The sequence below is a fragment of the Nothoprocta perdicaria genome, unplaced genomic scaffold, assembly GCF_003342845.1.
Source record: "Nothoprocta perdicaria isolate Ctin4 unplaced genomic scaffold, notPer1 scaffold_72, whole genome shotgun sequence".
Taxonomy (NCBI): domain Eukaryota; kingdom Metazoa; phylum Chordata; class Aves; order Tinamiformes; family Tinamidae; genus Nothoprocta; species Nothoprocta perdicaria.
The window spans coordinates 79,122-104,807 of record NW_020455999.1 but is presented as its reverse complement, the minus strand read 5'-3'; the positions used below and the strand labels follow the sequence as shown (position 1 = coordinate 104,807).

The window sequence follows — 25,686 nt, the reverse complement described above, 5'->3', positions numbered from 1 at the left end:
CAAGAAAGAAATCCTCTGGCAAACTATTCATTTTCCTAGGACACATTTCTATTCTCTAATTTTTCAGCTATTACATCTGATCAGTGCAGAATAAAGAGCAAGTCATCTTCATTCCATATTATTTTCACCCTTTTGAGGCAACAGAAGAGTGAAGAGAGATTGTAAAAACCACAGCTGAAAAGAAAAAAATAAATCTAAATCAACCGGGTGAAGGCTTGAAATTTAATATGGGATTGCTCTTCTTCCAGGAATGACTTTGATGAGGTTGGCTGGACTACGGAGGAGGAATTGCACTTGTACCTTCAGCCAAATCCAAAGGAAGCCAAAGAAAACACAATTTTACAAATGAGCACACTTCAAGAACGGCCACCGCGGATCATTAGTTCCATTTTCCAAAAACTTAGGGATAAAAGCAATGGGAAAAAGGAGAAGATAAGAATCACAGGAACCAAATGAGACTAGTGGGCAAGACACCTGCAATCCTAAAAACTTTGGGTCGGTACATTTATTTTCCTAAGAGTTTCGGAAACACCCATTCGTTTTGTGGGAAACACGCTGCAAAGCAATATAAATGGGACTTAAGCAGTGCCTCTGACAAGGCTCATATTTGAAATGGAGCATTTAGAGACTTTCTAGGAAAAAAGAAAAAACATGCTCCAATTACTTTCATGATTTATGATGCTAAATGAGCCTCTCTCTAGGCTTCTTCCATGGCCTACAGACAGAGCAAAAAAATGTGAAAAATTGTGGAAATTTTCCACACTTTTCCAAATGTGGAAAAGGGTTGCCAGGTAAGTAAGAAGCATGTTCTGCTCTTTAAAATATGGTCTTTTATGTGTGTCAGCACTGACCAAACACTGCAGCCAGCTTCTAGCAGCAGTCTTGGTTTCTATTTTCCTGCTTCTTCCAAACAAATTACTAGGAAAATAGCACACTGCGGGAACGGAACTGTAGTAACATCTCCACTTACTGCCAGCTTCTCTTATGCAGGTGCTTTAAAGACCTCAGAACCTTTAGAGGCCGTCAGCGCAGGTCCTGCCTGCCCTTTGCCACCTTGCCCTGACCTCGCTGCCGAGTCACAGCCCGAGATTTCCAGGCTATTCATTCCCTCCAACCGCTGAGACTGTGGAGCAGCCATGGGCAGCGATGAGGCGACGTTTCCGCCAAGCCTGGAGACTGTTCCCTTTGGGAGAACGGAGCTGAGCTGGGACCAAACCCCTCAGCGTCCACGTTTGGCTGGACGTAGCGCTGGAACGAGCTGCTCTTCCTGTAGCTCTTCTGGAGATGCCCTCGACTGAGCACTTTTCAACATAGTCACAGCTCCTGCAACGCAGCCACCGAGCAGATGTATTAAGGCATAAGCAGAGCACCATCAACCTCCATCCAGATACTACATTTGCTTAAAAAAAGGAAGTAACAGTTGCTGCTGGGACAATAACTTGCATTTCCAGGCTTAACCAGGTCTGTGTTTTCATTAATGTGGCACTAATGCACCTCTTCTGGTGAGCTTGACTTCAGAGCTCTTTGGTGATAAACAAAAGCGGCTCCAACTTATCTAATCAAAAGGAAGCCTGGATATGAAACGATGAAGTGTTTGCACACCTTGCTTAGAGTAGGTGATTTGATATCGCTGGTGTGTGTCATATAAAAAATACAGCTGATAACTCAGGCTTGCTAACCTCCTCTTGAAAAAAAATATTTTGCTTGACTTAAGTGTAAAGTCTTAAAACAGGCCTCAATGCAAAACTGGTCTAGTGCGTGCTTGCATTTGCTGTAGCATCCATAAATACAATCTGAAGCTCGGCCTGGCTTCAACTCGTCTACACTTCTGATGCAGTAAATAATTTAACACAAAGTAACTTGCAAGGTCTTGCTGGCACGCAAACGTTTTAGAGCACTGCTACCTTCTCTCATGGAAAGCGCTTGGGAGGGAGCTCTATCCATTTTATACATGAGCAGCACTTGGCTCTCTCTCTCAGGGCTGCAGTAGGGAATCATCAGACAACTGACTGGTGGAAAAAGGGTTTCCTGAGCATTGCAGCCTTGGCATCAGGCGCTGCAAAACCCAGCTGGCAGGACTTGCTGGAGCCCAGTGCGCTGTCCCTGCTTGCCCAGCCGAAGACCTGAGGAGAAGCCTGTGGCAGCTGCTCCTCTTCCAAGGAGGAAGACATGAGTGTGGAAGAGATGGGGTCACAGACGAGAAATCTTTTTCTAATTAGCTAAGACAAATACTTCAAGTCAAGGCAGACTCACGTTCGTGTCTGGACTGCTCTTGTCTGTTAGTTTGAGAGTGCTCTTGTGGCTCCAAGTCAAAAAAGACTAGACCAGGCTTGGATATTCAATGGGGTTAATTTTCAGACCTTACTTGTGGACTTCTCAAATGAAGCAAAATACAGAGGCTCGGAAGAGGGCAGAAACTCTAGGTGCACGGCAGGCCTCTTCCAGAGGTTCACAAGCTACAGAGAATGTCAGTGGGGGATATTTACGCTTTTTTCCTGCACTAGAAAAATGCACTTTGAAGGCTGAACGCACATACCAGGTCTGGAAATTCGTGAGATAAGATTCCTGAGCCATGGTTACCCTAGTTATTCTAAAACACCACTACTAAAGCAGGAAGACCTGAGCACCGACAGGAGTTGGTTGTAACGAGCCACCAAGGAAAGCGGATGGTGCCAACGGATGGTTTTACTGCCACGTTATTACCTGAGGTGGAGTCGGTGTGGAAGTGGGTCTCACAATGGGAGGCGTTGGGTTCCTGCTGCCCCCTCCGGACATAATTTCTTCCGTTATATCTTTGCCCCCCTGGTTGGGATCCCGGATTCGGATCTAGAGAATTGAATAAAGAAATATGTCAAACAGGCCTGTGCACGACACATCACGCTCAGGCTTCGCAGAGTGGACAGTGAGCGCACGACACGTGATCCATCATGCTCAGCATGAGCAACGGAGCCGTTTACATCAACCTCTACTACACAAGCCAGGCCCAAGCACAAACCAGAAGGGCTCTGGGTCAGGCTGATACTCAGCAGGAACCCTGGAGCATGGTTTGTTTCAACCACTTGAAATGCACAGTATGTGTCAGCCCCTTAATCTTAAGGCATTATTTAATCAGATAGCTCATCAGCCGTATTTAATCAGATAGCTCATCAGTCGCACCAGTGAGGCCAAAGCATGTGCACCTCTTCCAGTTCTCCCACATGTAAAGGAAGGGGGGAACAATTTTAAAAAAGATACCCGTGCCTTGCAGTGCATGGGCCTTTAAAGCACAGAATATAGTCCCTACTTCTAGAAAATAAGTTTACTGAAGGTCAGAAAATATACCAGACAGTTTAGAGTGAGGTTTGCTGGTTAGCAGAAAGTGCAAGAGGGAGAGAAAAAGAGGGACAGCTCAAGAATTTATGGTCCTGGTGGGAAAGTCGGTGACCTTGCCAACCCGGCTGCTGGTAGAGGGGGAAAGCAGATCAGAGCTGCTTTGGTTTTGCACTTCCACACTGGGAAAAATCCCACCGAGCAAATAAAAGAAAACAAACAAAAAAAAACCACCGGGCAGAGGAAGGGGAAACAGAGGGAGAACAAACAGGCACCCTCCGAAACTCATCAGCATTTAGGAAACCAGGATGTTATAGGAGACTCTTCACATCCTCAAAAGGGGAAAGAAAAATGTTATCCAAAATAAATGACTCAGGATGTCGAATCCTTGACTGACACATGAGCCCCTCTAGGCCACTGAACACGGGATCAGTCAAGAGCCTGGAAACATCCTGTCCCGCCTGGAAGCTTGTAGTACTGTAATACTCAGCTCACTAGTGCGGGGACATACACACATACGCATTTACAAATGTTACAGCTGCTTTAATTGCTCTTATTTCCTCAGCTGCAACACGTGTTAGGGGCTGGACTGGAGAGAAACATCATGTCTGAGAGAAACAGCAATATTATTGGTTTGATCCCAGCATTTTCTTCTAAGTTCCTCGATTCCTGCTCACATACCATTTAGTCAACTCATTTGATCCTTACTAGGCAGATGCTGCAAGTTGATGCTTTCCAACCAGCACAACAAACTGTGCGATGTAAAGCTGTCACCTTTTTGATCATTTAGCGTGCACGATGCTAAATTGAGGATGCACATGCTGCCTTCGTTTCTGTTTCATACAGAACTGGCAAAAATACTGCCATATCCACCTGGCTGAGATGTCTCAGACGCACAGAGAAAAGTTCCAAGAGAAAACTGAAAATAAGAGACTGCTGCAGCACCGTGTGCTGTTATAGGTAACTGAAGAAGGCTGAAAAATAGCCTTGATGTGAACAGAGAGCTCAATTTCAAACTCAGGATATTAGACCAGTGATTTTATTCAATATCCAGGCCTCACAAGCAGAACATCTCTCCGAGAGGATGCTGCCAGCAGGGAGAGAGCCCTTACTTACCGTTTTTTTCTCTCTCTTAGCTGGCGGAGGCTGCTGCTGCTGTGTAGGCACTATGATGGGCGCCGACTGATACACCGGCTGACTCGGGTAGAAAGGTGTTCCTGGGGAAAGGCAACGACACAGAAAGAGAAATCAGTTTGTCTGCAGAGGAGAGAAAGCCAAGCAGAAGCTGCTCGCCTGCTCCTGCAGCCCTTCTTTTGGGAGGCAGATCCACTCAAAACCACAGCATCCACAACACAAAACCACAGCTCTCCAACCTCCTATCATGTTTTATCAAGGGCTAATGTCAGTACAGGGCTTCAAGCCACCTTCCAAGTGCGTGGAGGTGCCCCTTGAAAAGGGCTGAGCTCCTGCCCTGCAGCCCAAAGAGGAGCTGTGAGACACCTGGGCCATCACACACCGGCTGATTGGAAAAACCAACAATTAAGAGAACAGCTGGAGGGGGACACCCAAGGTCTATCAGCCACCAGCAGCCTAACGAGATGAGACCATGAGGTCCTGAAGGAGTCAAGGGCTGCTGGCACAGATCAGTGGGAACCAGGGAAGGCAGACGTATTCACAATATCTTAATAAATAATAATCACTGAGCAGGGAATAACAAATAGCCTCTTTACATGTGATTACATGGAGTTGGAACCGTTCTGCAAACACTCACGGAACCAAACCCTGTTTGAATTCTTCTGGAGACAATAAGGACCACAACACAACAAACTAAGCAGCTATTCGAAGCTCACACCAATGCTCATCCAGTTTGGTGTTATAAACCCTCAACCTGACAACACAAAAAACATACCCAGAAAGTCCCTGACCAGAACTCACCGTAGGCATTAGGGAATTCTCCAGGACCCGGTCCTGGATAAAAGGGGCCCGGTCCCGGTGGCTGAACAGGATACTGCTGTGGGGGCCCAACGTATGGCGGGCCGCTATGACGATACTAGGAGAGGAAAAAACACTACGAGTTGACCAGAGTTGGGTGACAACGTAGACAGAAACAGCAATGGGGCAGCTTTTCCCACCCCCTAAAAAAATCAATACAAATCAGATTGCCAAAGGCAGCAGTTGCTGACTGGGCAACCAGCACTTTTATTCCCCTCTCCCCAGCTCTGCTGCAAGGTCTCGAGTGAAACCCGGGTGAGTCAGGGTTGCTCCGCGGTTTCGGAGGTGCCTGGATGATCCCTTACCTGCGGGATACAGTACTGGGGGCCCTGAGGCATCGGATAGGGCATCGGCAGGTGATTCACCATCATGATGTGCTGGTTGGTTTGATAGACAGCGGTGGGGGTTTGCGCGCCGGGACGGATGGAAGGGCTGCTGTTTTGGATGGTGGCTCTCGGAGGCTGGATCTGAGGCCTCTGAAAAAACTGGGGTAGGAAAGGGAGAGAGGAAGAGAAGGAACAGACAGACAGAAGGGTCAAGTTTTCTCCAAAAGTGTTTACAATCTCAATACAACAGCAGGCAACACCATTCCGTGGTTCCGATGCTACCTCCTAAGGTTGCCACACATTCGGAAGACCGCAGGACAATCTCTTTGGATCTGCAAATACCAAGATCACGCTACAACCACCAAGTCTACGTGGCAGAGAGAGAGAAAGACAGCAAAAGCTAAGAGAAACTTTAAACTCAATTACTAATTTGTATCTACTGAATTAGACACCGCCACCTTTCAGAATGACAGTGGGAAAAATGATTTTTGTCACATTTTTGTGAGACGGGTTTGTTGCCAGAAGCCACCTATAAACTGGCTAAGGAAGTAAAAGATCAAGGCAACTGGTCTGGTATGAGTCCAGAAAAGGTAAGATCCAGCCCTTGTGAAGGCTGGAGGCGCCTCACATCTATCCCATGTTCAAACTGCCATGGGCAACGTGCCCCACGCGTCTTTTCCGAAGGATGGCAACCTCTTCCAGAGCGGCACCCAACTCTTCTACAGTGTCTGCCCGCAGGGCTGCCCACGAGAGCGGGACCGGTCCAGGAACCCCGCACAAGCCGCTGGCACCCGTTCGGTTCTCTGCTCCCAGCACTGGGAAAGGCCCTGGGAAGGCGTTCGTGGCGTGGAGCATCCGTGGCGCCGGACACCTCCGCTCCGGTCACCGGCGTCTCTGCAATCTCGGATCTCCGTCGAGCACGATGTGCATCCGACATCTACGCGTTCGCTACCGTGCTAACGATGCAAGTGATAAAGAGACACTCAGGCCATGCAGAATCAGGAGATAAAATTACCTGTATGGGTCTGAATCCTCCCTTCAATAACGAAGCAAGAAAGCAGCAGGAAACAGAAAGAAAGCCAATGGAACAGCTTACAGATCAGTCGGAAGGCACAGGACATAACATGCACCCTACGCTGCACACAATTCCAGTCTTTCTATCGCGCTTTGGCTAATCCCTTACAGAAACAGCAAGAAAGAGACTGGATCGGTATCGAGGGCTCTTCTACCAGAATCCCAAGTCAGGGGACAGAAACCCTCCTACAGAAGTTTTATATGGAAATATAAAAATTTCAAAACACCATCGACATAATTAATTGCAGGAAACAGGGTACTACTGAAAGACTCTATTTCTGAATCGTAAAGACATTTTTCTATTCCTCTCTGGTCTCTTTTGAGTGACACAGAGAGAGTGGACAGGAGCAATAACCCAGGCACAGAGCATGGATTTGGTCTCCACTTCTGCACCAAGACTGGAAGAATAAGAAGCTCCATGTATTTAATTGTTAAGCAAATAATAATAATAGTAATAATAATAATAAATAAAAATATTAAAAAAGGGAAAAAAGAAACAAAGAAAAAGGTACATCACTTGACATAGAAGACTGCTGAGTGATGGAGTGTATGCAAGTAATCTGCAGGTAACTATATCATGAGTAGCGAGAAGAGAAGTGTGGTAATTATTAAAGAATGGAAGAATGAGCTGGGCTTGTCTGCCTGGGCCCTGAGGGAAGATGAGGTGGGCAGAAGGGGTAGGGCAGAAGGATGCAGCTAGACTTGACATGACAATGACATTAAAACGGTCGTGCTGGCATTGCTGAGGACCACCCGGCACCTTGGTTGCTCCCACACTAAATGACATCTCCAGAAAAGCCAGAGGGATGACTCCCTGCGTCAGGACCCACGTGTGACTGGAAGAGGAACACAAGGATGTCGCTTCCACGGCACATAATCCGCAGGAAGGACTGTTACCAGCACAGGGGACAACGTGACCCGACTCACGAGAAGGCAACTGCTTGGGGAGAAGAGTCTGGTAGGGAAAGGAAACCAGGGGAGCGACCGGCTCCAGCATCAGCCAAACCAGCACAACAGGGCACGGGGAACTTGGCCTGTGCTGCACGTACCAAGGTCACGCTCTAAATCAACCACAACATTTTGCTCTTCCGACTCCGTCTGCTCATGGATTTGTCTTGTGACGTCAAGCGGATGGGCGCGCGGGCAACATTTTCCAGCAGTGCCAATGACATCCCACGCAAGGGGATTAAAGGGGTTTGCCTCAATTTCATCCAAAAACTTACAAAAGCCACAGGATTTGCATACAGCATGTGGTCAAGGCCAAAATTAAGGTCCCTTTGTCCCCAGCACGGCTTTGGTTGGAAAACCCTTGTTACGCCAACCCTTCCCCAACTACACCCTTCTGCAACCAGAGTCCTGTTACGTCTAACGATGGAGAACTGAGTCACGGGCTCCACGTCACCATCCGCTCCCTGACCGCTCTGTGTCACCGAGCACTGTCCCGTTACCCCACTCCTCAAGCCATCAAGTCCCTTCTTGGAAAGGCTTTGATTGTTCACCACAGTGAGCACAAATACTATGGAAATCCAGCAACCTCCCTGCCATTGACATTGAGTCCGTTTTTTAATATATACCTTATATCCTTCTATTAAACATCATCATCTCCAGCTCAGCTTTCTCCCCAGGTGACCCCATGTCCAACAGGGGTTGGAGGCCAGATGAGAGGGACCACATTTGTCACCAAGATCAATCATCAAGAAGGCCAATCTCTCAATAAACCTCTAGGGCATTTTGACTGATTTTCTGCTTATTCCTCCATTCTCTGTTCCCAAGCTTCGAACAAGGTGCCTGCAAAGCAGCTTGCTATGGATGATAAAAACTTCCCTGAAAAATAAAGGAGAGGACAAAAAGGAACTTCAACTAATCACAAGCTCCTTAACCGGGTATGCATTATTTACACTTATTTACAGATGGGATCAGAGCAACAACTCCTGGTCGAATCCAGCTCGCTGGTGTGTCAGCTCCAAAGCACTCGAATAACCCCAGGCTGAAACCAGAACGAGCCACGGCTGCAACCTCAAGCTGAGCTGGGTTGCCCTCACCAGCCAACTAGCACAATTATAAGCCAGAAAGGGCTTATGAGGCTTCCAGCCAGCGTCAGGTGCTTAAATTGTGCTGATCTGAGGGCTCTAAAGCTGTAATAGCCACAGGAAGCAACATTGAAGAATAATCCAATCGCTCACAGGAAGAGACACAGAATTAGCAAAAAGTACATAAAAGCTCCAGTCCAAAAGCCTGCATTGGGCTGCAACAGGTTGCTGGGAGGGTCGTGTTTTTACACGGAAACATGGTTCCCACTGACTATATCCATGACTTGTCTCGGTATCAAGCTATGGAAGAGCCAACGAGGCTCTGAACCGCCTCGGGGTCTCCCAAAACAAAGAGGGCGCCGAGGTATCGCAGCACGATGCTCCCTGCTCCGCTGTGCCATCCCGCGGATGCCCCGTTCTGCTTTTTAGATCTCGTTCTGTGCTTTTGGGGCACCCGTGCCCACTGTTGGACTCACCTGCTGCCCGAGCCTGTCCTTCCCCCAGGGCGCTCAGGGCTCTGCAGTACTAAACTGCTCGGACTACCGGGAGGGACGCAAGACGAAAACGGCAGCTCCCCCTAAAACAAACTTTCTGAGACGAAGCAGCCACCCCAACACTGCTGGAGTCGGAGTTTCTCCCACTAAAGTGGTGAGAACAGCCTGGCTCCTTCCGCTCAGCCTATCCCCACTCCCTCGGGAACACCGGAGGGAGCAGGAGCGGCTCTCCAGAACAAGGCCCATCCTTACGAAGCACCAGACCGCAGGCTTTGAAGCAAATCCTGACTTTCTAACCCCTGATCGAAGGCCAAGCGAGAACAAGTCACGCCACGAAGACTCCTACACGCGCCTCTGTCGCATAGCGAGCGGGAAACGGCATCACACCCGAATCCAAACGGATCGGAGACGCCCCTGGCCTTGCTCCAAGCTCGCAAGGGGCCTTAGGGCAGGAGCAGCTTCCCAAGCAGCTCCAAAGAGCCGACGGATGCGCGGCCGGTGCCCGGCACGCTCCGCTACGGGCAGGGAGCCGCCTCGGCCTTCGTGGGGGAGCACCGGCCGCCCGCGTCCCCCCCGGAGCCCTCGGAGGAGGCCCTGACGCGCCGGGTACCGTACCTGGTGATGGGCAGGTCGAGGCCCCGCTGCGAACTGCGGCAAGGCGGCGGAACCGGCCACAAAAGGAAAGGCACAGAGAGTGAGAACCCCCCCCGCGCGCCCACCGCGGCACCGGCGCGCGCGAGCCGCTCCGGCACCGCCGGGATTCGCCAAGAAGCCGCGCGGCCCGAAACCCTGCTCACCGCCGAGGAGCCGAGTGGCAACGAGAGAAATCAAAATGAAGGCGAGAGATGGAAAATACAAAGGGAGATGACGAGGCGCCCTCTCCTCACAGGCCCTGGGGCTGACGGCTGGGTGCGGGACGCGAGCGGCAGCGCTCGGCGCCGGGACCTCCGCACGGTCCCGCGCGCCGGCCCTCCGAAAACACCGGGGCTGCTTCAGCTGTCCCTCCTTAGTGGCCACACCTGACTCCTGCTTGTTAATTTTCCCAATAAGGACTTTTATCAGGATGGAGAGTGGCGTGGGGTTCACCTGTAGCCCTTCTTTTCAACTACTTTGACGCCACCAAACAGAGGCAAAAGGATAAAGGTTCATGGATTCAGCTGATTTTCACCTTAATGATTATTTTCCTTGCCTACATGCTGGATTTCCAAGAGTAGTTTGCTAATAGCGGAGTCTCCCGCAGTGCTCGTGTATCCCATCGACCTGCTTCTCATCCTGGCACCCACACGGAAGGTCGTAAAAACCTTCAGAAAAAGGAAAACACTCCAACAGAGACTGTGTCTACAGAAGAACCTGCACTGATTCACGAGTGATAGGTTTTTCACCCCTAGGAGACACCCTCAAAACATCCTTCCTAAACCTGGCAGGTAAGAAGAGCCTCAAAGCACATCAACTCGTAGCACTAACACCCAAAAACCTTTAATAGCAATCGCAAGACAGAAGAATTTGAGCAGTTTCAGCTTTCTCTTCCACAACTCTTATGGGGGAAAAGAGGCCAGTGGCTGATCACAGCCTACTGCGACCAGAAACATTCATGACTCCAAACTACATTTCAAGAGCTTTTCTTCCTCAAAATCAGTTTAATTTCCACGAACGCTGCCTCGTGTTGGCAAATCAGGAGCGATGCTTCCCCTGCCAGGGCGCCCCAACGTCTTTCCTGGGCGGCTATGCACTCCTCGCTACCCACCGATGGAGAAGAAAAAATCATCATCATCAAATGTTTTCCAAAAGCTCTAAATGAGCTGCAAAAAATCCTTGGGCTGATCTACTTTAGAGTCAAAGTATCTATCTTTGCTCCACAGAAAAGATTAATTCTCACTGCGTTGAAAATAAAGAGCTGGAAATCTCCATCTTAAAGTGTATTCTATGGGAAAAAAGTGATGTGTTACAAAAGAAAAATAACTTAAAAATATATATTAAAAAAACAAAGCCTCCAACTTGGTGAAAAATCACTGGTCACCACTGGCTATTAACTTTTGGTTTGGTTTGGTTTTCAATCATTCAGATGAACAGGATTTATTCCTAGTAGTGGCTGTAAGCAACAGAACAAACTGTAGTCACTGCTGGCTCGGATTCAAACGGGACTTTGGTTTTGCTTTCGGGTGCAGGGAGTAGACAGAAAGGAAAAACTTCTGCACGAAACCTCCAGCCTTTCTACTCCCTCCGCGCTCCTGCTGGGACCCGGGCGTGCTCTCCGACTGTCCCAAAATATCCATTTCTCTGGGAGCCGCTTGGATCCCCGCTCTCCGATGGTGGGTTTGGATGCATCTCCTGGGTTGAGTGTGTTAAAACCCCTGGTTACAACCAGGAACTCACTGCCCCCAGCCCAGGGGCTCATTTTGCAGCTCCGATTTTGCTTTGTTTTCTCCCAGCTTGGGCAAGACCTTAGGAATTCCTGGTATCAAAGAGAATTGACACTGGGAGACTAGCTGAGAAAAATACACGGAGTCTTTTGGATTGCAAAGGCAGCTGTCCAGGAAAGAAGGGAAAAGCCTGGACTGTGCGATTGCCAACGGCCCTTTCCCGGAGAAAGGGCGTGTTGGAGGCTCCACAGGCGCGAAGGGGTGCTGGGATCACCTCTGTGCCGGAAAATCCGCCCCGCGCGCCGGTGCCGAGCCAGCCGCGGCCGGCCAGGACTACGCTACAGAGCCGGGGGGCAAACGGCATTATCCCGCTGCCTTCCTCCTCCCCTCTTCCCCCTCCCCTCGCCACCAAAACAAACAAAAAACCAACAACAAAAAAAAGGTTTTATAAAAAAATCAAAATAAATGATGTCAATTGAGCCCAGAACCAAATGCAAGAGTAGTTTGGGCCCAGCTAGTCTTGCATTCGTTTTGGGGTGGGGAGGTGGAATGAAATGTTATGTGCACGGCTTTTAGTGATGGGGGTGGAGATGGGCGCTAGCAGAGCGGATGGCCAAAACTGCAAACAGGAGAGATTTAAAAACAAAAATTCAAATAAAAGTCGTTCGTGAGCACAGAAAAATGGCTGACAACTGCAGACAGATTCTTCCTCAACACTTCCTCGAGAGCGGGGCCGGATCCCTACAATTTTAACACATTTGTGGCCATTTTTTCCGGAAAACGTTAGAGGGGGGAACCCCCAAAGTGGCCCTGGTTTCTGGCCTACCAGATCGGACCCTTCCGGCCGCGTTGGGCTCTGGAAGTTCTCCCACTGCTTCCACCCGGCACAAACTGCCACGGCAGCTCATGCGTTTTAGGCAAAGAGGCAAATCAGTGCATTTCTGTCCATCAGCCAACAAAACGAGGTGGTAATCAAATAAATAAAAGAAAATCAATCAATAACGGTGCCCTGGGCACAATCGCCTGCAAGAAGGAGTACAGTTTGTTATATTGCTTACAATGCAGTATTTTATCCAGCCTCTTCCAGCCAGGGACCTGTAAACCGGACTCTGTTCCAAAACCTTCCTCCTCTTCCAGTTGTCTGTGCAATGTATTGGCACTGTTCTGCTGGGCTGTCAAAAAAACTGGTTTAGAGATGCAGCTCTTCAGTCAGGTTTTGCTCCAGTTCTAACCGTTATCAAATTTATTTGCGCTTTGCAACAGTTAAAGGTAAAGAAGAGGATTATACTTACTGAGACACAAGAGCTTGGTTTGCTTGCTTTGGGAGCCACCGGTATATCCCGCGCTACTGAGCGGGATAAGGGGGTTGGGGAGGAGGGTCTGGTTGTGCCCAGAAATGTCACCTAACCCTCCTGCGAGCTCCAGCCGGAGCGAGCGCGCCGGGAGCCTGCCCTGCACTAGAGCTGGTGACGTGGGCTGGTGTCACGGGGGCTTTCGCTCCAGCAGCGCCCGTCCTGCTCTGAAAGGGAGGAGCGCTGGGAACAAGGCAGGCTTCGGGGGACTTTTTGTGTGTGTTTTAAGGCAGCCTGAAGGGTTACAACACAGATTGTGGGTTTGCAAGAGCCCCGGGGCCGGCTGCTCTAACCGGTGGTGTCGGGCGCAGGCGCGCGGGGACGTGCGCCGCGAGCAGAGACCTCCCCGGGGAAGGGAACCCCGAGGGAGACACCAACGGAGGCGCAAAAGATCCGGAAGCTCCAGCGAGCCCAAGGCCGCATGAGAAAGGGCTTTGCTCAAAAAAAAAAGATGCGGGCGGCCAGAAGTGCCGCGCTGAACGTTCCCTTTCCCAAGCTTTGCTCTAGCACTTTACCAAAACACTTCCTTAAAGGAAAAGGAAAAAAAAGGAGGAGGAAAAAAAAAGAAAAAAAAAAAAAAGGAGAAAAAAAAGTGAAGCAAAGAGAAAGATTCTGGTAATGAATCTAAGTTCTAAAATGAAGCGAACCTGAAGGAGACTGCGCTAAAAATAAATCGTGTTATTTGAAAGCAGATGAGAAGCCCTCCGCCGCCACTGCTGCTCCGAGAAGCCGCTTGGAACGTTCTGCTAAGGGGACAAGGTCCGAAACGGCAGCGCGGCCTCGGCGCGGGGAAGGGGCTCGCGGTGCCGGAGACGCAGCCGGAGCGGGGGCAGCGCGGGCGCGGGCGTCCTTACCGGCGAGCGGGTCTGAGGCTGCGTGTTCATGGTCTGGGGGGCTTGCGGATACACCAGCGTGGTCGGAGCCGCATTCTGTCCTGAGGGGTACGGAGCCTGCCGGGAAGAGAAGCACACGAGCGCTGCAAATTAGCCATCCCCGACAGCCACGCCGCCGGCGCTGCTAATGAAAGCTGCGTGTGGAAGGACCTCTCTGTCATGGTGCCGAATCCGTCCGTCCCCGGCACCGGGATGGTGACGAAGCACGGCCCGCGCTTCCGAATGCTGCTCCGTGCGCCGTGGACTTGTGCCAGCTGTGTGTTTTATGGAAACTTGGAGAATTCCCTTTCCAAGGGATCTTTGCAGAATCATTAAGGTTGGAAGGGACCTCTAGAGATCATCCAGTCCAACCCCCTGCTCCATCTGGGACATCCAGAGCACGGGACACAGGGTGGCATCCAGGTGGGTTTTGAAGATCTCCAGAGAAGGAGATTCCACAGCCTCCCTGGGCAGCCTGTGCCAGGGCTCTGTCATCTTTTAAGCAAGATGTTATAACTTACCTTTTCTTTAGAGCTTATTACCACACAGGCAGAAAACCAGCCTCTAACCCTCCGCGGTGTCCGCTCCGCTGGGACGGACACAGCCTCCCCGACAAAGGGACCACTGCGCTCGTGTCACCCCCTGTCACTGTAATTTTACAGCCATCGAGGCAGGATTCACACCCAACTCCTTACAAGACAGAGCCTGATGCGCTTTTTTAAGGATGCAAAAGCAACATAAGACATTTCCCTACAGAATAAGCTGGATGTGATGGGATGCTCTCCCTGTGAGCAGTCCCTGGCAGGGGGATGTGGATGAACCAAAATGAAGCCACAAGAAGCTCAAAGGAGGAAGGAAATGGTTGAGTGTGGGTCTCCCATGGAGCGCCCATGCTTTAGACCCAGCCTTTCTGCTCTTCCTCTCTGCTTCTTTTTCCCCTCTGGATATTAAAGTCCAGCTTGAGCTTCTCTCGATTCCAATTCAGACAAAACAAATGCAAATACATTTCAGAAAGACTATGAACCAAGGGATTTCTCCAGTCTCAGGAAGAGAAAAAAAAAAAACCACAACTGCAGTGGCAGGGAATGACGGTGCCAAATAATCACCCAAAAGTTGCCCCATTCCAACAACCTACAGCCACGTTACCTCACACTGCTGCTGCCTTCTAGACCACTCTCAAGAAAATCACTGGGCATCTCAAACTAGGCACCTACGCAGGAAGTTCAGTTATTTTCCACCTGATTTTCACACTATTTTGGGGCTCGCTTCCCTCCTCTCAGTTCAGGATGTGGGGAAAGAGTTCAATTTGCACGCAAAAAAAAGAAATCTAAATCCAACTTCCATGTTCTTCCCAAAGACCAGATATATAAGAGCAGTTAGGGAAGGGATTTCTGTCTAGAAATGCTTTGGCCAGGGCAACCCCGATGCTGGCAGAAGGGATGGGCCAGCAGCTAAACAAACACGTTGCACAACCATTACCCAAGCATGAGCACATCCACTCAGCATGCTCGGCCCCACAGGGAAAAGCCTCTTTCCCCAGGGAAAACCTCTATAAGCGGCTGTGGGTACGAGGTTCTCGTATAAGTACATGGTTGCTTAAAAGAAGGGAGGAAAAAAAATATCAAACCAGCAACTGAATACATCAGAGCAATCCCTCGCTTTGCAGACAGGTGGGCTGATTAAAAGTCTGCCGTGGATTCAGCTGTCAGAAGGACTTTTTCCGTGCCAGGCAGCTAAGTAGGTACAGGAGAAATGTGGCTTTGCACATCTCAGAGACACACGAAGGGACTGGCGACAATGCAGTTTCCTCAATAAACTGCTGGGGAGGCAAAAGCAGGGAAGCCATTGCTGCTATGTATCCCGTTCTCCCGCTGGAAGTATCTAAGCATTGCCCCGCAAGCTCTGATGGTCGGGAATTGCGGAGCTGCGGAGCTGCTCCACTTCCCGGGCAGAGCATCTGCCTGTCTTCAAGTTTCCCTTGCAGCAACGTTACGTTTGGATGTGGCTCTCCACGGATAACGTTCGTGTCCGTAGGGATTCTTTCGGCTTGCTGATGGCTGGCGGGAAAGCCATGCTTTTCCCGTGTTTTCCCTTGTGTTGCACAAGGCAAAAATCGCCAAGGAGAAGAGTTATTCTTGGTGGAGGGGCTGGCGAGCAGGCTGGAACACAGCGGGCGGCGGCGGTGAAACCCGACGCTGCGGGCACTGCGTGTGCCGGAAGGGAACGGCGAGGCCGGAGCAGCCCCCGAGTCCGGGCTGCTCCTTACATAAAGAGGTAAAAATAGTGGACAAGGCACCTCGGCTGCAAAGGTGGAAGATAAACCCAAGGCCGGAGCCACCTGCTCCCAAAGCCTCTGGCCTGCCGTGCTGCTTTGGGCCCTCGCACAGAAGCCTGTGGGCAACTGTCTGCATCGCAATTTTTGCAGCTTTTCCCAGGCAGGGACTTACGGACACCAGCTGCTTCAAGCAAGACGCCTGGAGTTGCGCTCAGGAGCGCAGGAACCGGATGATCCGGGTGGATGTTCCTCCTTGCTGGCGCCCCAAGGTGCCGGATGCTGCTGCCTGCAGCGACTTGTAGGATGTGAGATGTTAGCGCGGAGAAAAAGATCACCTTGTGCACTGCCTAAAACCTGGCTCATCTGCAAATATAACACAGCACAGCAAGCTAGACACAGTTACTCAGTGCATTTGTTGCTCAGGCTTCTCTAAGGAGATGCACGGAAACACTCTCACGCTACTCCTGCGCCCTGCCGGCACTACAGCTTTAAAAATAGCCTGACAATGATTAAGCTAATAAACACGGACAATTCCTCACTAAACGCTCCCTGGGTTGACGTTCATTGCTCGCAATCGCGCTTCACCCACCCAGAGTCAGAGGATTCTGCTTAAATGCAGCCCCCGTTCTGCAAGGCTGCTCCCCATCCAAAATGTGCCCCTCTCCATGCACCACCTCCAGAATTTCAACCGTAAATCGCGACAAATTTGCAATTTATTTGGCACCACCGAGCTCAGCATCGTACCGATCACAGCAGTTCTGTGAAATAAAATACAAGCGCTGCTTGGCGGCCAGTTTCCAGATGCAAAGGATGCCCTGCGCTTTGCTGCAGATATTGGTACGCAGCATGTTGAATATTCAAGAAGTCCCCTTAAAACCAATGGTGCAAATAAGCACAGCTGCTCTGCGGCACCCAACGGGGGATGTGGGTTCAAGGCTTCCCGTTTGACACGGAGCTGCAGCTGATGGCACAAATCCCTGCTTCCCATGAAAAAGCACAGCCTGTGCAACGGGAGCAGAGTCTTTGCACAGAAAATTCATCAGGAAGCTTCAAGGTTTTTGATCTGGAAGGAAAGCAACAGGAACCGGGATTGCTTAGTGGCTCTGTTTAAATATTCTGGCTTTTTCCAAAGCCTCAGAAAGCCACATACGTGAGAGGCAGCTCAGCAGGCTCCACTCAAGGTGGCTCAGTCTAGGAAGAGGGTTTTACCTCTCGGCGGGGTTCAGAGATTCACCCAGTTGGTGCTGGGGAAGCAGCAGCCCAAGCGCCAGCACTTGCACCATCCCGCGGGAATTTCCTTTCGGAATTGCTGCTCCCGCGGCTCAGCCTCTGCTCTCTCCACTCCTCGCCGTTTATCTCAGGGCCGCTCATCTGTGTCATTACCGTTAAATTCCTAATGGCCCCTTTATGGCTTTCGATGATTTAGCTCTGCGTGTCCAAGCAGGCAAACGTGGGGGAAGTTACCCTACAGTATTTTGGGATGTGGGAGATGTTAAAACACCCAAAGAAGGGCTTTTACTTCCTTCTTAAATGCTCAATCCCTCCATCCAGGAGCAGGAAAACAGATCACTGTATGTGGGCACACACAGACAGGTATTACGCACTGGGGAAGATACCTCATTTTTCCCCCTTTATTGCTAGAAGGAAAAGGCAGCCGTGTTTGGCGCTCTTCCCAGGGCAGGAATACTAAAATCAATTCATTCACCCCACCTCAACCCCACGAAGTTAACTGCATGTCCAGAAGCACAAAAGACACCAGAAAACCCGGCTGTTGTTGAGATCCAGACACATTTGTGGTTTCCACAGCTCAGGTTTGCACAGATTTTATCTGAGGAGGTAAAAAACACACAGCGATGCATAGGTAAATAATGAATTATATGAGCAAATATTGCTCACATTGCTAAACCCATCAAAACTACCCATCTGATTACAAAAGCAAGTTCAGATGTACCTTCCACAGGTCTGCCACAAAAAGCAAAGGCAGATCACGCTTTTCCTCCATTTATCACCAGTTAACTCCTATTCTCACAGCTAGAGCTGTACTCATGTACTCCTGCAATATAGAAACCTGCATTAAGGACACGTACTTGGAAGAAATTGGACCTAGACATACAGAAGTAGAACAAAGAAGGCTCAAAAGTCAAGTGGCGTGGGCCAAATGGGGGCCTGCAATGCCACCCAAATGCCACCCAAACGGAGGAGCATTTCCGTCCCCTTCCCCTTGCGGGAGCCAAAATCTGCTGCGCTTGTTCCCTGGGACCTTCCAAAACACCCGTGGCCCTTGGGGAGGGAGGGAAGTTGTTTCTCCTGATGGAATCATCTCTCCAGCAACACGTGCTACGTAGTTGCACGGAGCTCAGCGCCTTGCAGGCAGCAGCGGGATGATGACTTCAAGGCTGTGGAATTTGGGAAGGCCGAGGGAAGCAGGAACGCCGGCTTGCGCTGCAGGTTGGGGGCCAGGAAACGTTCCTCGTTGCCTCCAAAATCCTCTAGTTTTGCTGCAGAACCTCGTTTGGGAGGGTAGCACATTGCCCGGGGCTCAGCATTAGGAAACGCTCACGAAGAAGATGAACAACAAGACAGCCCCTCACTCTATTTGCAAAAGGTAGAAAAACGAGTGGAAAAAAATGCACCAAGCAGCAGCACTGCACAAAATCAGCCATTTCTGGTTATTTAAAGTCAGAGGAAAGCCAGCTGCATAGGCACCAACATACATTTGTCCTTGACATTCCTCCTCCACGAGAAATATCTCCTGCTTTCACAGTTCTGCCTCTGCAAACTCCTCACTTCAAACTGTAAGTGATATTTGAGGCTGAAAAATATCTATTTGAGTGTGTATCTGCATGGCTAGCGAGGCTCCTACCTTGAAAAGATTCGGGTTTAAGAAAATTCCTTCAGTCGTGGTTCTGGGGAAGAAAAGGTCCACGCCGGGAGCAGATACTAGCTTAACTGAGGTCTCACCTTCCCAAGCTTTTCACCCGGGCACTGCTGTTATATTGTTGAGAGAGAAATGTTGAATTGCTGCGAGAAAAGCCAGCGGGAAGCCATTTGTCTGCAGGCCCACGTCTGCTCGGTCCCTTTATCTCAAAATAGTGAGATTTCATGGGGCTAGAAACAAGTGAAAAGAGCAACTGCACTGGAGGAGCAAACCAAGTCAACCCTGTGTGCTGCAGAACGCACTATCGGAGCTTAATACTGAAATGCAGCATTGGACGGGGCCAAAGTGAGATACGTACGTAAGAATAATCAAAATTAGTGTCACGACCTCTCAGAAGTTTACCCAAGCCTCTAAATAACATCAAGTTAATTAAACTGGTCTCTGGGGCCAGGTCACACTCTAAGTGCCTATTTGAAGGCTCCTGAAGGCACAAAACAGAGCCCACTTTGAGTGTCACCATCGGTTCCACCTGCAAAAGAGAGGGTCAAGCGAGGGGATCCCGCAATACTGACCACATCTGGGGTGAGAGGGGAGCAAGTGCCCACGAGGGGAAGGAATAACCCAAACCCACTGCTAGCGCTGGGCGCTCTCGGCCCGAGCCGTGCCGGAAAGCAGCCTTTTCCTGCCTGCCTGGATGCTGGCTTGGCACCCGTCCCACTCCCTACGTACGCACTGACTCAACAGGAAAATATCAAGGGAAGAGAAGCTCGAGAAGAATTACTGAAGAGGCCATCTAGAACATGCCCATTTTTCCCCTCTTATCCGCCACACCATTAGCTCTGCTGGGCTCACCGAGCTTCCCAGGGATGAATTTCTCAATCCATGACACAGGCCAGACAACTTTTTATGTTGTCTCCTTTGCTACGTGATGCTCGGTCTTCAGACCAGAGCCAGTATTTACCAGTTACCACGTGTATTATATACATGCTCCTATACACATATATATGAAGTGTTCCTTACATGACCTCAGTGGTTTCCACACTTTTCCCACAAAAAGGCTGGCTGTAGTTTAAGCACTTCACCCAAATCAAGGTGGTTGGCAGGAAGAGGAGTGGGAAGCACAACAAGGCGCTTGCCACCTCCTTCCCGGCCATTCCCAAGAAATCCAGTGTGTCCTCCTGCCTTCTGCTTCCACGTAACTGTCCTCCTTAATATCCGACCTACTCGCATCTTCCCACACCACTGCATTTACTCCAACAAGTAGAAATCAAACATGAAAGAGCTAAACCACAAAATTTACCTCCATTTCAATCCTTAATATTTTTCCCACCCCACTATCCCCGATCCCTCTTCTCCCATCTCCTCCAGCATCCCCATTACCTGTCTCTTTTTCCCCTTCCCTTTTTAAGGTAAACTTCCTCACTAATGCAAACTACAAAAATCCAATTTATTCCCCCTATCTATTAAACGCTCTTCCTCCCATCTTTGTTATAACTCCTATTTACCTCCTCCCTTTCTCCCTTATCAGCCCTTCGTCGTGTTCCTTCAGTTAACACTCATTTTTCTAATTTCTTTTCCTGGCCCATTTTGAGGGGGAACCGCGGAGCTGCCGCCTCCCGTGCAAACTGCTTGAGCTGGAAGATCCCGACAGGAGGGACTCGCGGCGCTTTTAGAGGATTCGGAAGGAAAGCGATGGCCGCGGCCGGCAGCGAAGCGCGTTGCTCTCCAGCGAGGACACTGTTATTTCTAAAGCTGGTGCTAGTACAAGCGGTTCAGTAAAGCAGCAAGGAGGGATGAACGGCTAAGAACCCTCCGTGGGGCCTGTAAGTCGGTGCGAGGCTCGAGCAGCACAGAGCACATCCCGTGCTCAAGGTTTAGCCACCGGCCACCAAGCGCGCGGAGACAGTGGATTCGAGCAGCGAAGCCAGGAATCGCTCCGGAACAAAGAAAGGAAAAGAGGGCAGGCCGGGAAAGCTCTGCTCCAGTGCCCGCTCTTACCTGTGAAAGCCCAGGGGACGCCGCGTGTCCCGGTGGCGTGGCAGCAAGATTGGGGTGTCCCTTGCTTATGTCATGTGCAGAGTAAGGGGACGGGGCAGGAGGACCCGGCTGTCTTGCTACTTGTGTTACCTGTGTGGAGATAAACTGTTAGTAAAACACAGTATTAGTAATCTGCTCTGCAGAGCCGTGACCTTCCTCTTAGCAGAGGCCCCAGCACCGGCTTTCTGGGTTTGGTCTTGGGTTTTGAGGAGCAGCTCAAGTTAGTCCCTGTGTCTTGGGAAAGCGGGGAAGGCCCCGAGAAGAACGGCCTCAACTCGAGTCAGCGCTGGAGACGCGCGGGTGTTGCGCTGCCGCGGCTCTGCTCTGCCATAACCCTTCACTTGCAGCCTCAGGAGCTTCTCCTCTTCCAGCCACGAGCTGAACTGAACCCTGCGGCGATTTTGCCAAGGGAGCCAAGTCGACAAATGGGCGGAAAAACTGCATCCTGCCCTCCTGAAGGGCGGCCCGGAGGGCTTCTCAGCGCCAGGGCTGGTCCATTGGTAAAGAATGAAGCATCAAAGCAATCCTGCAGGGACTTTATCCACCTCCTCGGTTTTTAGGGAAGAGCGCCAGCACGACACATGAAGCAAAATACTGGAAACTGTGCCCACAGCTCCATGGCTCGCCTCCACGGGAGCAGCCTTACACTGCAAGTGTCTAACAGGCTGATTCCACGGTCATTGTAATAAGAAAGGGGAAATCAAAGTGGAAAAATCTCTATATAGCTCAGGACTAAGTGCTTTCCCAAGCCCTTTTGCTCCAAGCACGAATGCCTCTCGCTGTGTCACCCTGACCAGCGAAACCAAGAAGGGTGACGTGGTGCCAGTGCTTCACAGAGTGACTGTTTTACAAGTAAAATGGAAATTAAAACTGCAAGTAACTCCGGTCAGGGGTTAAACATGACAAGGAAAGTCTCCTGACCTGGGAAGGAAATGTGGGGAAGCAGGAGAGATGTGGCAGGAACGGTGGTCCACGAAACGCGCCGGCTGCTGCCGAGTTGCACAAGGAACCGATGGGTTGTGGACATGGGTCTAGATCCCAACATCTGCCGGGAAGCTCAGTTAATGGAACGAGCATTAAATCAGAGTGCCACGCAACAAGGAGCTCGGACTACAGCCAAATGCAACCCACTATGGATCTAGCGGAGTTTCCCACGAGGAACTCCCGCAGTCCTTGCTCAGGGGACACACAAAGAAGATCGGTCCCTACAGATTCGCGTGTTTGGGGTTTTCCCAGCTAGGAAAAGCCTTGGAGAGGAGACGGGTTCTTCTCTTCCACGTAACAGAGCACAAACACAGGCCTATCTTTGCACTCGCCCCGAGGAAGGCACCGGGATGAACACGTAGCACTCCCTGCCTGCCAACACCGGGCATCGCTCTGAATAATTCAGTTATCGCCTACCCGAGAAGGTGTCGGCACACGGAGGCGTGAGGGGAGCTCATGGATTTATGGATGGAGACAAGTGCTAAGGAAAGAGGAACTTGCTAAATCACTGTGCTCGTGCCAGAATGAGGAATGGAAAGGGAGACTCTCCAAGCTCACTGCATCGGTTCTGGAACGCTTGGCCCCCAAAGCCGGGGGTTTGGGGGTCTGTTCATCCCACAAGACACGGGACACATCTGGGATTCTTAAGCAAGCGAATACACCTTTCAAATCCAGCAAGGAAATCAGTCTCCTAAGCAGTGAATATATTTCTACAAAGCAAATACAGAAATATTAGTGTGCTCGAGCATTCTTCTCTCTTCCCTTGACCAAGCAGCAGGAAGCAGCAACGTCTCCTCTTCAGGTGCTCCCAATGCCCTCGGGCTGGTGCAGAGGGCTCCCGGGAGGCGCTCGGCAGTGTCCTCCTGACTCACATCTCCAGCTGGAGCGCAGAGGGCGACAGCGGCTAATCCTGCGTAATCTCTTTTCTATGGGATTCTCCTCGTTGCCGGAATATCCTTCCAAAGGACACGGAGGCGGCGCCCAACTCCTCCAACGGGCGCCAAGTTGAAGCGGGGGCCGCTCGGACTCCCCAGCTGCAGGAGAGGCCAACGCAGGCTAGGCTGGAGTCCCTGCCGAACCCCCCGCGAGGCACAGAGGGGTCCTCTCGAACGGAGCGAGGAGGAGCGCCCCACATGAGCCTTCATCCGTGGGGAGCTCAAAGCGAGTCTCCCAACTGGAAACGTCAGAGAAGCGGCTCCTTCAGCACCTCCGTTTCCCACCACTGCCTTTAGCTCCTGTCTTCAGCTACCACCACTCAACACAACCACCCTACAGGCTCAGCAGATGCCTCTGAATTAACCCCGATGACTCAAACCAGACCCAGCTCCAGCAAAGCTGCAGAAACCCCAGCGCCCCGCACTCGTCCCCACCCTTCTAGGCGCCCCAAATTAACACATGCATCAAACTTGCCTGGATATGGAAATATTTTGGCATAGAAACTGGTTTTCCTCTTCAAGATGCTGCATGTTTTGGATGCTACAGCAGACGCATAAATAAAGGTCTTAAATAATTTCTTGACATATAGAGAGTCAGTAAGCATTTACAGAAAGAAACCCTAAATCTCTGTATCCAAATACACTGTTCTCCAATACTGACAGGGAAATTATTACAAGATTATTTCACTGAAGATTAAATAATCACTATTTCTGAATGGGAAGATGAAGTAATCGGACTATTCCTGAGCATGATTTGCTTTAAAATAACTCTGTGGTGGGATTTATTTTGAAAGACAACTACTAAATATCCGTATTTCCCACAGAATACTACCTAAGGCAAATGAAGATTATCTAGCAACAGGTTAGGTGCTCTTGTTTTTAATGTTTCGCCGAGAACTGAGTCACTAGATGGTATGAGACCACAGGGCTCTTCCTAAGCCCTCTCCAAAATTATATATATGGAAAAGCTGCAACGCATCCTCCGTGAGGAAACCCACAGAGACAACTGTGCAAACAAAGCGGGAATGAAAAGCAGCATTGGTGTGTACAGTGACGATCTAACACCTTCGTAGCACATGTTTGTCTGCAAAGCTAGATAAATCATATATGAAACACATTAGAAATAAAAGAAAGACGTATTTGTGGCAAGCCCTGCCCTCGAAGAGGCAGCACCGTCACCTGGGTACTCACTGCAGGGACCCGGGATGAACAAGTTTGATCTCTGACCACAAAGCCTCCATCCTCATCCATCTTCTCCAGGACTTACCCAAAACCTGCAATTTGCCAAAGGCTTTGGGGCAAAGCAGAGAAATTTCTCCCCTTTCCCTACAATGGCAAGTTGCCTTGCAAACCTGTGTTTTCCCAAAGCCTCGCACAGGGATACTCCCTGCCCAGCATCTATTCTTGTAACCTATCAAAGAGTGATTTTTTTCCACCCTGAGAAGCTATTTAAGGTCATTCCTCACAGTTACCATTACATTTTACATTCATTTAAATTTCTACAGCCAGATTTTCCCAGAGTTGGCTGAATTACATCTTTCCCGAGGAAAAAAAGATGAAAAATAAACATTTTTCCCCCACAAAGAAAGGCATTCTAATTTCCTTCAAGTGGCTTTTAAGTGCTGCAGGGAGGATGGAGAGGATGAAAGAAACTCAATGATTCTTCTGACTCTGTAAATCCCCATCCTTCAGCCCTGGTTTTACATACGTGTCCGTCCCTATGTGCTGCACGTTACTTAGACACACCGGGAGGAGAAAACCTCATAGAGCAGCTTATGTTTTCCTATAAGCAGCTTATGTTACTGTCTAAAATACAGGGAATTTCTCACATCCACAGCTTTTCTTCCTGTTTTCCAAATAATTAAAAGCACAGCTTTCTTTTTTTTTTTTTTTTTTTTTTCTGGCATTAAAACTATTTGCACTATTCCACCAGAAAAGCACAATATTACTTTCCCAGGGCTGTGCTGATACAGCAGAGCATATAAATAACAGTGTGCTTCCAACTATTGCTATTTGGGATTACAAAAAAAAGGGGGGGAAAAAGCTAGGAATAAAAACAAAATGGTATCAGATGCTCACAAATAAACACTGCTCCATTTCTAGGCTGAACTTCCTCACTCGTGAAGTTTTATAAACAAATACGCTGGACTGGGAGCCATGAACACCTCCACGGAATGCTGCCCAGGTATCTCCTTTGCTCCACGACACCAAATGGGGCGGTTTGAACACGAATAATCCCAGCTCACTTTGCCGATAAGATGCTCCGAGTTGTGCAGCAACCCGTTGCATCGAGAGCTGCCCCACTTCGCCCCAATATGGTGTGTTCACACGCAACAAAAATCACCGAGAACTTCTTTGGGAGGCAAATGGAGGTGTTGGAAAGGTGTGGGGAGGTTTGGCTCTTGCTCTTTTCGTGGGGAAGCCCACGAGGCTTCGGGACCGCGCGTGGATACTCACAGTGCTGTACACGGCGGAGACGGTCGGCGTGAAGATCCGCTCCTCGAGGGGCTGCTGCACGGGGCCTCGGGGCAGGCTGCAACACAGTGCGTTAAGGAAAAGGGCACGAAAAGGCACAAGAATCGCAGGAAAAACTAACCCCAAACCTCAGGCCATTATCCCAGCAGCTTCCAGCACGGCACGAAAGAGACTGGGGAGCTCAAGGAAGGAGTGAGGGAAGCACCGACAGCCAGTGGCTCATCCGAGCCATTCATGGCCATCTAGGGCTCGTTAGCTCAGGAAATATATCCATAAAAAAACCCAGATAACGG

At 50.0% G+C, this 25,686-nt stretch overlaps 1 protein-coding gene across 1 annotated transcript in view; it reads right to left on the bottom strand.

Moving 5' to 3' along the window:
- EIF4G3 (eukaryotic translation initiation factor 4 gamma 3) overlaps nt 1–25,415 on the bottom strand; it is a 60,008-nt gene extending 34,593 nt beyond the window's left edge. Inside the window, exons 1-10 of the mRNA XM_026050952.1 lie at nt 25,376–25,415; nt 20,961–21,089; nt 13,792–13,887; nt 12,644–12,757; nt 9,841–9,873; nt 6,643–6,663; nt 5,607–5,786; nt 5,245–5,359; nt 4,426–4,526; nt 2,704–2,826 (exon numbers count right to left, since the gene is read on the bottom strand). Of these exons, the coding sequence (XP_025906737.1) occupies nt 2,704–2,826; nt 4,426–4,526; nt 5,245–5,359; nt 5,607–5,786; nt 6,643–6,663; nt 9,841–9,873; nt 12,644–12,757; nt 13,792–13,821 (717 nt within the window). The 5' untranslated portion in view covers nt 13,822–13,887; nt 20,961–21,089; nt 25,376–25,415. The remainder of the gene's footprint in view (nt 1–2,703; nt 2,827–4,425; nt 4,527–5,244; nt 5,360–5,606; nt 5,787–6,642; nt 6,664–9,840; nt 9,874–12,643; nt 12,758–13,791; nt 13,888–20,960; nt 21,090–25,375) is intronic.
- Between the last annotated feature and the right edge of the window lie 271 nt (nt 25,416–25,686).